A 13,383-nucleotide genomic window follows, 5' to 3' on the forward strand; every position below is an offset into this window, starting at 1 on the left:
ATGGCATTCCATGTTTCGAATACAAGTTTGTCCTGTTTGGGAAGGTTTTCAATATCACTCCATTTATGATTCTGAGCCAGAATGGCCTTCTGACGGGCAACATCCTCAAGAGTAGCGGTCAAGCATTTGAACTTGGACACCCATATATCTTTGTCGGCTATATCGGCCAGTTCCATCTCAAGATCAGGTTGACTTACACCTGCAAATGCAGTCATATTCAATAGGGATGGATCGATCGCCAGGGGAGTGACAGGGAAGGATAATGTCGTTTTTTCCTCTCTGAACTCACAGAATCGTTTCCCAAACGAACTTTGCATTGTGGTGATTGCAGACTTGAAATATTCCAAATTTATCGTATCATGACTTTGTTTGAACTCTCTCAAAGAGGGAAAGTGAGACAGTGTACCTCTCTGTAAATCTTTGACAAACACTGTCAACTTGCACTCGAATGCCAAAACCTCCTCCAGCATGTGCAGGGCTGTGCCTCCTTTCCCCTGAAGGGTTGTATTTAGCGTGTTTAGATGTGCTGTCATGTCTACCATAAAATGTAATTTTTCCAGCCACTCTGGCTGTTCCAGCTCAGCAAAGGTGAGCTCTTTGCTGCCCAGGAAGGTTATTACTTCTTCCAAACATGTGACAAAGCAACGGCAACGTAATTGCCTGTCACCGGGCGGGCAGTGTGGAGCGGAGCGGCGACCTGTCAGCAGCGGCAACGCCAGAGCAGGTGTCACAGTGCGCCTCCTCCCCTCGCTAGCATCCGCCCCGGAGCCGCGGTCAAGGTTCAAAAGAGCCGCATGCGGCTCCGGAGCCGCAGGTTGCCGACCCCTGGCCTACACCAAACAGCCTTCTCTATGGCCTTGTCTCACCAGTGTTAGACCAGAGAATGCCAAAAGGCGAAGAGTATAAAGGAAATGCAAGTACCAAAGTATTATATTCTTTGGGTCTGTCGGTAAAGTCACGTGGATAGGTTCAAAGAAAATAGCAAAAAACTACGACGTTTCGATCGCAACACAAGCGGTCGTCATCAGGAAGATGACCGCTTGTGTTGTGGTTGAAATGTCATAGTTTTTGTTATTTTCTTTGAAACTTTACCGAAAAACTCAAAGAATATGAATTCCTGCAGTCATGAAAGCTTTAAGTCAAGATTGATCAAAGTATGAATAGCTCGGGTTGAGCAGTTATATCTGTAGGACTTGGAATATGCCGCGCCACGCGCTCTGTGGGTATGTTGCTATGCAAGCAAGCAAGTGTACAGTAGGGGGTATTTGAGGACGAGGTTGTTGTTGCTGAGGCGTGAGAGGAGACGCGTTAAGTGGCGTAACAGGTGTTAAGGGCAACCGGGGATACAGGCCGGTGATTGGTTAAGAGGGTGATTGCTTAATGACTGGCGTCGCCCAGGCAGGAACAACAAAGTCACGTGAGGCTGGGGGCCTGGGGGGCGAGGGATAATCGGGGGGTGAGATAATTAATAGGGACTGATTGGGGTGGATATAAAAGGATAGCGTAACGTAGAGACGGGGGTCTTGGTGGAAGCTGGAGTCTTGGTTAGAGCTGGAGTCTGGATAGGAGTTTGAGTAATGGTACCCGGAATAGCGAAGAGCAGGAGTGAGTAGAGGAAGAAACGATAACAGTAGCAGTGGAGAGAGACAGGATAAAGTACGGTAGCAGTGGAAGATACGATAACGGTAGCAGTGGAGGGAGACAGGATAAAGTACGGTAGCAGTGGAAGATACGATAACGGTAAAAGTGGAGAGAGATAGGACAAAGTACGGTAGCAGTGGATAGAGGAGACAGAGTGAGTGGTAGCAGTGCATCGGAGGGATACAGAGTAGGGTAGCAGCGGAGTGACGGACTCTGGGAGAGCAGGAGAGAGAGTGGAAAGACATAGAGCGCCATTGATGGCGGATAGCGTGACGGAGCGAACGGGGAGACACGGAGCGGTGATGAGGAGAAGGTGTGGACTTTAAAGAGCAAATAAACGGAACGAGAAAGACAACCCGAGTACGAGTCCTACAACTGGTGTCAGAAGTGATTAAAGAACCACGCTGAGATGTCAAAGAAAGTTATGAAGAAGAAGAACTTGCCAGCAGCCTCGTCGGCCGACAGCAGCGATGCGGACGTGATACCTTCATCGGGAGTGGAGGCTCCCGCATATCCGGGGGACGTGACTGAGCAAGCGCCGCCGCACGACGAGGGCGACTCGGACGACGGGGAAGAGCCGAGCCCACCGCACGTATGGAGAGCTACGATGGCAGCGTGGGAGGCCAAGATGGCGGCGCTCATGCAAGAATTTGATCGATTCCTGCAGTCGATAAGGGAGGCGCCGACGGGATTGGATCAGCGGCCGCACGACCTCGTTACATCTGCGGGGGCCGGCGGCGCGGATGGATCCCCCGAGGCGCCAGGTGCGCAGCTGGACGCTGAGGAGGAGCTGGAGGCGCCACCCTCGAGCACGCCATGCCGACTACACGTGGAACGCTTCGAGGTCACAGTCGGCGACTGGACTGCGTTTACACGACGATTTCGGGCAGCGTATGAGTCGCTCGGGTGGACGGAAGCTCAAGTGCTACGGGCCCTGCCAACGGCCTTGGATGACGACTCGCTGGCGACGTTCTACGGCCTCCCTCGGGGGGTTCGCTTGTCGTTGTCAGGGATATTCACGGCAATGCAGAACATTTACGAACCTCGCTCGGTCGCCAAGCGCAAGATTCAGTTGAGGCGACGGGCAGAGGGAGACTCTCCCCTCGCGTATCGCAGTGCACTATTGACCCTGGCCCAAGCGGCTTACCCGGCAATGGACGAGGCTGCCCTTGATTCCTTGGCCCAGGAGAAACTGTTGCAGATGGCGAAGGAGCTACGAGTCGTCCTCTCACTTCCCAGCGAAAACGACGACGACGGGTCATCTTTGCAGCTTGCCAGGAACATCCAGGTCAACCTGGATCTTCGCGACGAGCCATCGGCGGTGCCACCACAGCCCCTGGTGGTGGGCGTCGGGGCGGATGGGAGGTCTACCGGAGTGCGAGCCGATGTCGCTGACGGCAGCGGCCGCACGACCGCCGTTGTGGCCATGCCGTCACTCGGATGCGGGCGGACGTGGCGGGCCGCTGCGGTGCTACGAGTGCGGGCATCGAGGACACTTCGCATGGGACTGCTGGAGACGGAGAGGCATCTTCCCGCGTTCATCAGGAGCCTACAATCGCGGATTCTACCCAGCGCAGGATTACCAGGTTAGTCGCGACACATGCAATACATGGCCGTATCCTACACCTCACCCATCCGCGACGACACACGCTGTTGATCCCCCTTTGTATGATGCACAAGGAAATGCTGTATGGGGTGCGTTGGCTCATCGTGTTGTAGGAGCCGCGCTGCGTTCGTCGGATGTGATGGCGCTTGTTCAGGGGATTTGAGTTCGGGTTATTGTCGATATGGGGGCATCAGCGACGCTTATTTCCTTGCAAACCTTCCGATTGTTACCTCCCTCGTACCTACCTCGCCCCACATTTTGGTACCAGTGGATGGGCCATGTATAGCGGCAAATGGGGGTAGTTTGGGAATTATGGGTCGAAAATTAGCAACTATACAGGTCGGGGAGGTGTACGTAACTGGATACATTTTGGTTTCGACTGTTCTGGCTGTACCTTGTTTGTTAGGCACGGATTTTTTTGCAAAAGATGCCAATTAAGATTTGGATTGAGAAGGGACGATTGGAATTGCCATCAGGGAAGTGCCTAAAATTTTTGGGAACTCCGTCTAAATTTTCTCGGGTCAACGATGTGATCCAGGCGGTGGTTAGCCGCACGGTGCGCGTTCCGCCTGCGACGCAGATGCTTGTCCCGTTAAGATTCAAAAAAGGGCTTTCAGTAGGTAACTTGGGGGAAGGCATTCTGTTGTCGCCCTCAAATGCCGTGACACGAATGCCCTCTTTGGTGGGTGCTTTTACGATGGTGCCAGAGACGGCCGAACCGTTCATTCAGATTGTGAACACGGGGCACGAGCCGGTTGTTATTCAAAAAGGGACTACGTTGGCGCACGCGTCAGTCGCGCGAGGTTCCGAAGGTGATGCGTGTTTGGCAGCTGGGGGTTGTGATACGCTGCCACGGGCGGAGGAAGAACCGAGCTGGTTTCGCGAGTTGTATGAAGGCAACAACGATTTGACACCCGAGCAGCGGACACGGTTAAGGAAGTTGCTTTGGGAATTCAAGGATGTTTTTAGCTCAGGGAAATTTGATGTCGGTCGCACGACCTTGTTACGGCATCACATTGATACTAGGGATGTGCCCCCTATTCGATGGAATCCTCACCGTGTGAGCACGCTGGAGAAGGATTGCATTCGGAAAATGGTTGACGAGATGTTACGACAGGATCTCGTCTCCCCTTCTTCCAGCCCATGGGGAGCCCTGTTTGTGTTGGTTAAAAAACAAGATGGTTCTCTGCGATTTTGTGTGGATTACCGCAAATTGAATAAGGTTTCGGTGGCGGATGCATACCCGCTCCCGCGCATTGATGACTCATTGGACGCATTGTCTGGTGCTAAATTTTTTTCCATGTTGGACCTCTTGTCGGGCTTTTGGCAATTGCCTTTGGACGAGAAATCTAAACAAAGACAGCCTTTCGCACGCCGCAAGGGTTGTTTCAATTTAATGTTCTACCGATGGGGCTGCACTCCGCACCAGCCACTTTTCAAAGATTGATGGACCTTGTGTTGTCTGGATTGCAGTGGGAGTCATGTTTAATATACCTTGACGACGTCATTGTGTTCAGTAAGGATTTTGAAGGACATTTGCAGCGGCTACAGGCTGTGTTTGGCAGGGTACGTGACGCCAATTTGAAATTTAAACCCCAAAAATGTCACCTGATGAGAACGTCAGTTAAATATCTGGGGCATGTGGTCAGCGAAGCGGGGGTCGCCACAGACCCGGAGAAAACTAGTTGTGTTCGTGCAGGGCCAGTGCCTAAAACAGTGTCGGAAGTACGTAGCTTCGTGGGATTTGTGTCATACTACCGTCGATTTGTTAAAAAATTTGCCACAATTGCAAGGCCGCTGCACACGCTGATTGCTAAGGGTAAGAAGTTTGTGGGGTGACGAGGAACAGCGTTCGTTTGAAACGCTCCGGGACGCTTTGGCAGATGCACCGCCGCTCGGGTATCCAAATTTTGCGGAAATGTTTATTTTGGACACCGACGCCAGTGATACGGGCATCGGCGCTGTATTATCGCAAACAATTCACGGAGTTGAGAGGGTCGTCGCGTATGGCAGCCGGGTACTGTCCCCGGCAGAGCAAAGATATTGTGTAACACGCAGGGAATTGTTGGCGATTGTACACTTTGTGCAGCTGTATCGACCATACTATTACGTCTGACAATTTTTGGTCCGCACCGACCACGCGGCACTGCAGTACTCCTTGCGGATCGATCAACCCTCGAGCCAAATGGCCCACTGGCTTGAGGTCCTGTAGGGATACTCATTCACGGTCCAGCACAGGAAAGGTACGCGTCACGTTAACGCGGATGCTCTGTCCCAATTGCCTCTGGCATCGGGCTTGTGTAGATGCTCCGAGGGATCGCTGCGCTGTGGGTCGCCGCTGCAAAGCATTCCGGGCATGGCCGGTGCAGCTAATGCGACCCAGCTTGACGAAGCACCGGCTAAAAAGCCTGGGTTGCTGGGATTGTCACGGGATCGTTGGGTGCGCTTGCAAGTAGACGATCCTTCGCTTACCAAAATGATGCTACGGGCCTCTCGTTCCAAACAGTCGGATGATCGGGCCTTTCTTCGACTCGTTGACGACCTCCTGGTCAGATGGGATGTCGTCTTGCAGAAGTTCTGTATTGTCATACCACTGTGTTTGAGAGGGGAACTTATTCGCGACACGCACGAGCGATTGATGCATTTGGGGGAGAAGAAAACGGCTTTGATTTTAAGTAACGATTTCTATTGGCCAGGATTACAGAATGATGTTCATTTGTATGTTAAAGCTTGTCACGAGTGTGCATGGCGAAAGGCGCCGGCACAGCCATATCGGGTACCATTGCAGTCAATTCGTGTTTCGCGAGTCAACGAGATTGTGGCCCTTGATATTCTGGGACCGTTCCCCGTTACACCGCGGGGTCACAAATACCTGCTTGTGGGGGTCGAGAACCTCACTCGGTGGCCTATGGCATGGCCGCTGGCGGACCAATCGGCATGATCAATCGTGGAGGCCTTCCTGCAAGGTTACGTTTTTGACAAAGGTGCCCCGGAGCACCTGCTTACGGACCAGGGTAAAAAAAATTCGTCCTGCCTATTGAAAGAAGTGTGTGATGCATTGGGTACAAGGAAAATTCGGACATCCCCATACCACCCGCAAACCGACGGGATGGTCGAACGTCTTCATCCAACATTGACATCGATGTTGTGCCAACAGGTTAATTCGGCTCAGACAGATTGGGATTTACATGTCTCGGTGGCTTTGGCTGCTTATAGATTAGCCCCACACGCTTATACAGGGTATTCGCCTTTCTATTTGATGTATGGTCGTGAACCAGAAGCCCCGGCCCTCGTCAGGCTGGGTGTGAAATCTAAGAGTAAGTCGGTTGACAGAGGCCAGGGAAGCCCCGCTGGGGAATACAGAACCAAGGCAGGCTGCTAATGAGCGCCTGCACGGTACACAGGCTCCACGTGAACCATGGCTAGTGGGGGACAGGGCCTGGTTACATTGTCCGATGGTGCCCGTAGGCACATCACCGAAATTCCATCGGCCCTGGCAGGGGCCCGTTGAGATTGTGGAAGTTCGTCGGGATCAGAGTGTAAGGATTCGATACGGTCGGCGGTTGTGGCACATTCACCCGTCGCGCTTGAAGAGATATGTGGTGCCTTATGATGCGTCATCTCCCATCCCGGAACGGCCTGTATTGGATGTGTCCGACGAGCGTGCTGGGGGGCAGCGGAAGGACGCACCTCAGCAGTCTACCCACCGTGTGTCTGCAGGAACCCCATTTTTAAGGCAGGGGACACCCCGGGACGCACGAGGCCACGTTGGAATCTCATCGAGGAATGGACAGGGTGACGGAGATGGACGCGCGGTTCGGGCAGAACGCCGCCCCGCGCCCACGGACCGAGATACCCTGGCCCCTGTTCAGTCGAGTCGGGGTGACGGACCGGCCGCGGGAACCCGCTCGAGGAGGTTAACTTTTTCTTGAAACTTTGGGGACTTGGGGGATTGTGTACATTGTTGTCTGTAGTTTTCGTGTATGTCGTGGTTTCCGCGTGGCACGTTGTGTTTAGCCAGGACGGCTAACTTTTTCAACAGGGGGGGGGGGGTGGGTGATGTAGGACTTGGAATATGCCGCACCACGCGCTCTGTGGGTCTTTTGCTATGCAAGCAAACAAGTGTACAGTAGGGGGTATTTGAGGACGAGGTTGTTGTTGCTGAGGCATGAGAGGAGACGCGTTAAGTGGCGTAACAGGTGTTAAGGGCAACCGGGGATACAGGCCGGTGATTGGTTAAGAGGGTGATTGCTTAATGACTGGCGTCGCCCAGGCGGGAACAACAAAGTCACGTGAGGCTGGGGGCCTGGAGGGCGAGGGGTAATCGGGGGGTGAGATAATTAATAGGGACTGATTGGGGTGGATATAAAAGGATAGCGTAACGTAGAGACGGGGGTCTTGGTGGAAGCTGGAGTCTTGGTTAGAGCTGGAGTCTGGATAGGAGTTGGAGTAATGGTGCCCGGAATAGCGAAGAGCAGGAGTGAGTAGAGGAAGATACGATAACGGTAGCAGTGGAGAGAGACAGGATAAAGTACGGTAGCAGTGGAAGATACGATAACGGTAGCAGTGGAGAGAGATAGGACAAAGTACGGTAGCAGTGGATAGAGGAGACAGAGTGAGTGGTAGCAGTGCATCGGAGGGATACAGAGTAGGGTAGGAGCGGATTGACGGACTCTGGGAGAGCAGGAGAGAGAGTGGAGAGACATAGAGCGCCATTGATGGCGGATAGCGTGACGGAGCGAACGGGGAGACACGGTGTTGTATCCTAACCCTTCTTCCAAACTTGATATTTTTATATATTATCTTTTTACTTGATATATAATGAATGAAAACACACCAAAAGCCGCAAACTGCAAAACACCAGGTGTTGTAGTAATGAACGGGAGGAGGGCTATGATGGCAGAATTTGTAACGTTGCTTCAAGGAAAGATAAGGCCTGATGAACGGACCTGTCACCCGTGCAAGGGCAGAGACAGTGGGAGAGTCAGCCAGACAGTTAAAGTAAAAAGCCCAACCATCTATGACCTCAGCACATGGGCGAATAATGGAGCAGTGTCGACTCAAGGCAATGAAGGAAGCAGAGGCGCCTTTGTCTGGATCACGGCCACAGAAGGCCGGGGGGGGTCATCACTGATTGTGTGTTAGGGATTTCGAGCTAATTGGAACACGTGTACACAGGGAGGAGAAACACGTCTTGTTCTCTGCAGCTGAAAGATAAACTCAGCTCAAGGTTGTGAACACAGGAGAGGGGGCTGATTAACAACCACTGTACATCTGAACGTGAGGGGGCTTTGTCCTGAAATTAATCACACTCCCAGAGCAGAAGGTTGGATGACCACAGTGAGACGAAAATAAGGGTGTTGCTCTCTCTCTCAAGGCTGCAGGCTCAGCTGAACAGCGAGGCTGCGGGGGGGAGGTCACCAAAAGTTCGTGTTCGCCTAGTTCAACAATAACGGCGAGCAGAGACAGAGTGAGGCAAAACCTGCGAGGCTATGAAATGCAACTTCATGTCAGTAAAAAGCCCTGACCAACAAGTTAAGTTAAATACATAATATCGTACATAACATCAATGTTAACGCTATTCACCGTCAACTATATTCCGCTTATATAACCATGCAGACACCAAGGAATACGAATTCCTAGGATCAAGAAACTTACCCCTTAACCTAAGATATCGGAAATAAATTAATAATAATAAGCCTATGCATGAAAGACAAAAGTAAAACTTATGAAAAGCCAGGATAGCGGGATAAATCACCACTAGGTCGAAATAAAATACATAATAAAAGAGCGATGTTAAATCCAGGGTCGGAGAGAAAGGGAGATCCCGGCCGTCTTTGTATCCCCGCAGCGCGGGATGGGAGTGTGTATGTGCTCGGGGAGGCACCGCCACTTGAGTCAAGCACCACGATGGGAAATGACAAACCTTAGGCTACATACAGAATCATAACTGGGAAATGGTAAGGGACAAATGTTAAAACTTTTAATTATTTCTTCATGCGTCAGCGAGGGTCGGGGGGAGTGTGCCCCTCCCTCCAGGTGGTGCAACACGGACAAAGATGCCTATGAGACGATTTGTAATGTCTGTGTTTTGGTTCATGAAGAAGGCCAAACAAGGGATAATATTGCACCCAGACAGAGAGACGACCTCGAGGCAATTTGTAACACCTGACTGTTTGCTATGACCACGGAATATACCGTGGGTGATGCACACAAGGACACACGGACGTACGGACACACACATGAACACACCTACACACGGACAGATCCTGACACAGTAAATCAAAAGAAACCCCGCCTTGTGGGCAGGACCCAAAGGGATTTTTCGGCATAAAAGAAAGGACTCTGAGCATTGGAAACCAGTTGGACCAGGAGAGTCAACTCATCACGAGGGCGACCAACGGGTCGACTCATGAGCGAGCTCGACCGGAAGGGTCGGCTCGACTCATCAGCCGAGTTGGACCAGGAGAGTCAACTCATCACGAGGGCGACCAACGGGTCGACTCATGAGCGAGCTCGACCGGAAGGGTCGGCTCGACTCATCAGCCGAGTTGGACCAGGAGAGTCAACTCATCACGAGGGCGACCAACGGGTCGACTCATGAGCGAGCTCGACCGGAAGGGTCGGCTCGACTCATCAGCCGAGTTGGACCAGGAGAGTCAACTCATCACGAGGGCGACCAACGGGTCGACTCATGAGCGAGCTCGACCGGAAGGGTCGGCTCGACTCATCAGCCGAGTTCGACCAAGAGGGTCGAACTCAAGGGCGAGCTGTGACTAACGGGTCGGCTCGACTCTTCAGCTTCTGGGACTCAGCCGAGTTCAGCCGGCTCTCGGGGCTCGACTCAAGCAGCTCCCCGTCTCCTCTGCAGGCGGGCAAGACCCGCTTGACAGCTCAACCTGCCGCGTCAGAGGCCCCTGCTGGCAGCCAGGGTCGCGGTTGGAGACGAGAGGACGACTGTGTGCTGCGAGCGAGCTGCGGGCGCCACCTACCGACCGGGTTCCGAACTACGACAGCGTATCAACAGGCATCCAACCAATTCCCCACGGCGACAGAGGAGCGACTAATACGTATGACGCGCACCGCCCCCTCACCACACGACCCCCAGGCATCTGTTGACATAAAGAACCGACTCCGAACACTGACTATTGAAGACAACTCTTACCACTCAAACCCACTCGAACCCATAAGCCATCCGTGGCTGTGAAGAAAAACTCGAGACCGAGTGATGGCCATTCGTCGTTTATAAGAGTATTAAAGTTAAGGTTTTTCTTAGCATAGTATTTGCATGTTTTAACGACTCTCACTAACAACCATCGCGTTACGCGGGTCCATGTGCCGTTGTCAAGTGAAATCAGACAATCATTGATGATACTGTATTGATGCCGTGTTGACGTTCCGGGATTGAGAGTTCGCATACTATATCATAGTTGAGGTTGAATTAGTAATAAATTGATTAATACAGAAGTGGTTGTGTGATTCTTTCCTGAAGTCTATGCATAAGATCTGCTTCTGCGTTGAGATCTGAACTTGGTGACCTTAATAAACACACTAACACATACTCAGTAAATGTTAAAGCGATAACGGGGGAACCGGGGACCTAAAATAAGCGAGAATGAGACGAACCTAGACAACGATGCCGAGTTAATCTAGGTTAATCTTTCATACTTACACCACACCTGCATAACTGCATACGATTAATTGCCTTATTCCGATCGATAACCCACCCTCGTCACCGAGGCGGGGTCTGGTTATCATAACGACTGGCATTATCATAATTACCCCCACTCGCATAATTACTACAATTACCTCTCGAATTGGCATAATTAAATGTGCGTAACTACATAATTAAAATATTTCCGGATAATTACACATTTGGCCAAATTTCAATTGATTATTATTATTTTCACTGAACATTCATAACCCACACATACAACATAATAATTTCACCCACGCACGCATACAACATATCAAAATTTTCACACCCAACATATACAACAACGGAGCGGTGATGAGGAGAAGGTGTGGACTTTAAAGAGCAAATAAATGGAACGAGAAAGACAACCCGAGTACGAGTCCTACATATCTATGGGACCATTTTGTCAGAATCAAAATGGTGAAAAAATATATAGTCTTTATCCTTTATGCTTGAACACATAAACACCTGTTTTATTGCCAGAAAGGGTAGATTCAATTAGAAAAAAATCCACAATTTGTGAAACAGGTTTTGCTCTTCTTTTCCTCTAAAGACTGCCGATTGACAACAAGAAGCAGGACTTTATGATTTGCACAAAACTGACAAATGTTTCTCACTGAGAACAAAACAAGAGGCATCTTCAAATAATATTCAGATATTCTTGGTGTTATAATCAAGTCACTTGCATCTGGGTCTGCTATTATATATATATTCTCAAAATATTCAGTAGTCCTCCTATATAGAGCCAGCCAGCAGCTTGCAATCGGAAAGTTACAATCTTCTTGGTTCTTTCGGTAAAGTCACGTAGAAGGGAAGTAATAAAATAATAAAAATAAAACATAATAAAATAATTCTCACAACGTTTCGGCCACAATGCAAGCAGCCGTCCTCAGGTGAAAACCAGGTCTGTCGAGGCGACAGCGTCTGAATGAAACAGCACACGTGCTTGGAGCATATATATAAGCTGGGTTGGAAGGGGGGGAAAGGGCGCCTTGACAAAAGAATTTGCATATCAAGAGTAATTTAGCATATTTATGGGAAATGCAGGTATGTGATTAGTACTACTTATGCCCGTGCATTATGCAGGATTAGCAGCATCAAAGGGAGGGGATATGGGAAATGCAGATATGTGATTAGTACTACTTATGCCCGTGCATTATGCAGGATTAGCAGCATCAAAGGGAGGGGATAAGGGTAGCATTAATAAAGGGAAGGAGTGTTAATAGTATGAAGCTGCAGTAACTAAAACCACCACGTAAACAACTAAAGTATAAACTACATAGTATCATCAGTAAACTAAATATACTCTACAATAAGCTGAGTTACTAACAGTAAGTAATACATTACAATTCTACGTCGTAAAAAATATAATATGCTTCCATCCAAAGTTCAAATCCTGGGTGGTGGATGACTTGGCCCATTATCTTTCCAGTTAATAAATGTAGTACCATTTTGTGGAGAAGTCAAAGGTGGTTGTGCTAGGGAATTAAGGATGTCCACCACTGGCTAAGAGCTGTACACTGGAGATGAGCACCACATCAATGCTCATTTTAGCAGCAACTCAGTGACCTATTTGATCTATAAAACACAGACATACACATTGCTTTTGTGGACTAACTCAGGCAGCACTGAATAGCCTCCAGTTGGTATAAATAATATGCAAAATAATTTCAAACCGCTCTCTCAAGTAGTCACGCTACATTGGAAACTGTTGGAAAGGGGTAGCGTAATTTATTTAAAATACATCTTTAATTGTCCCAGATGACAATGATCAAACCTTCGCCTTAAAATTAATTATAAGTAATGCACCTGGAGCAGAGGGTCTCTCGAACGGTGGTGGAGGCGTCTGAGCTGCCACCTCGTATCCGTAGAGCTTCTGCACCTTGGCCACGTCGCAGGGGCTCAGGGAATTGCCATGCCCCATGTGCAGCATGAGGAGCGGGTTCTTGGGGATGATGGTCGGGTTGCGCTCATCCACCGAGCCCGCCGTCCTGGACACGAACAAACACAGGTACTCATATATGTGTAGCGCTAAGTACAGTAGAATGAGGAAATATGGGTGTAGAGGCAAGCACTAGGGTGCGTGGTACTGGGTGCTTGCAGAGAGAGGCTGATGAGTCCTACCGACAAGAGTAGGGGATAGCAGCCACTCCGCCAGCACAGTGAGTGAATGCCACATGATTGGTCACTGGGGAGCGTGGTGCGGGCTGCTGGCAGAAGGGGGCATATGAGGACGAGTCACCCTGGCCTCGGGTGAAGCAACGTGATGGGTCAGGGTGAGGAATGTGGGGCCAAGGTGACCGAGGGAACACGGGAAGTGTAGCCGGGAATCTTCTGGATAGTTCCTGAAGGGGGCGTGGTTAAAGGCGGAGTTAGGCCGCGCCGAGAGAGACTGTATACTTGTGAGTATTAGGGTCACTGAATGTGTTACGAGGTGCGT

General features: G+C 50.4%; 2 protein-coding genes across 2 annotated transcripts in view; both read right to left on the reverse strand.

Moving 5' to 3' along the window:
• Nucleotides 1–13,383, reverse strand: part of LOC144736793 (uncharacterized) — an 870,278-nt gene that overhangs the window by 722,383 nt on the left and 134,512 nt on the right. The window lies entirely within an intron of this gene.
• The window catches only part of LOC144736805 (uncharacterized), a 104,337-nt gene that overhangs the window by 70,619 nt on the left and 20,335 nt on the right, over nucleotides 1–13,383 (reverse strand). Inside the window, exon 9 of the mRNA XM_078619452.1 lies at nucleotides 12,753–12,934. Coding sequence (XP_078475578.1) covers nucleotides 12,753–12,934 — 182 coding nt within the window. The remainder of the gene's footprint in view (nucleotides 1–12,752; nucleotides 12,935–13,383) is intronic.

Source organism: Lampetra planeri, chromosome 3 (genome assembly GCF_965212315.1).
Source record: "Lampetra planeri chromosome 3, kcLamPlan1.2.h2, whole genome shotgun sequence".
Classification (NCBI taxonomy): Eukaryota; Metazoa; Chordata; class Hyperoartia; order Petromyzontiformes; family Petromyzontidae; genus Lampetra; species Lampetra planeri.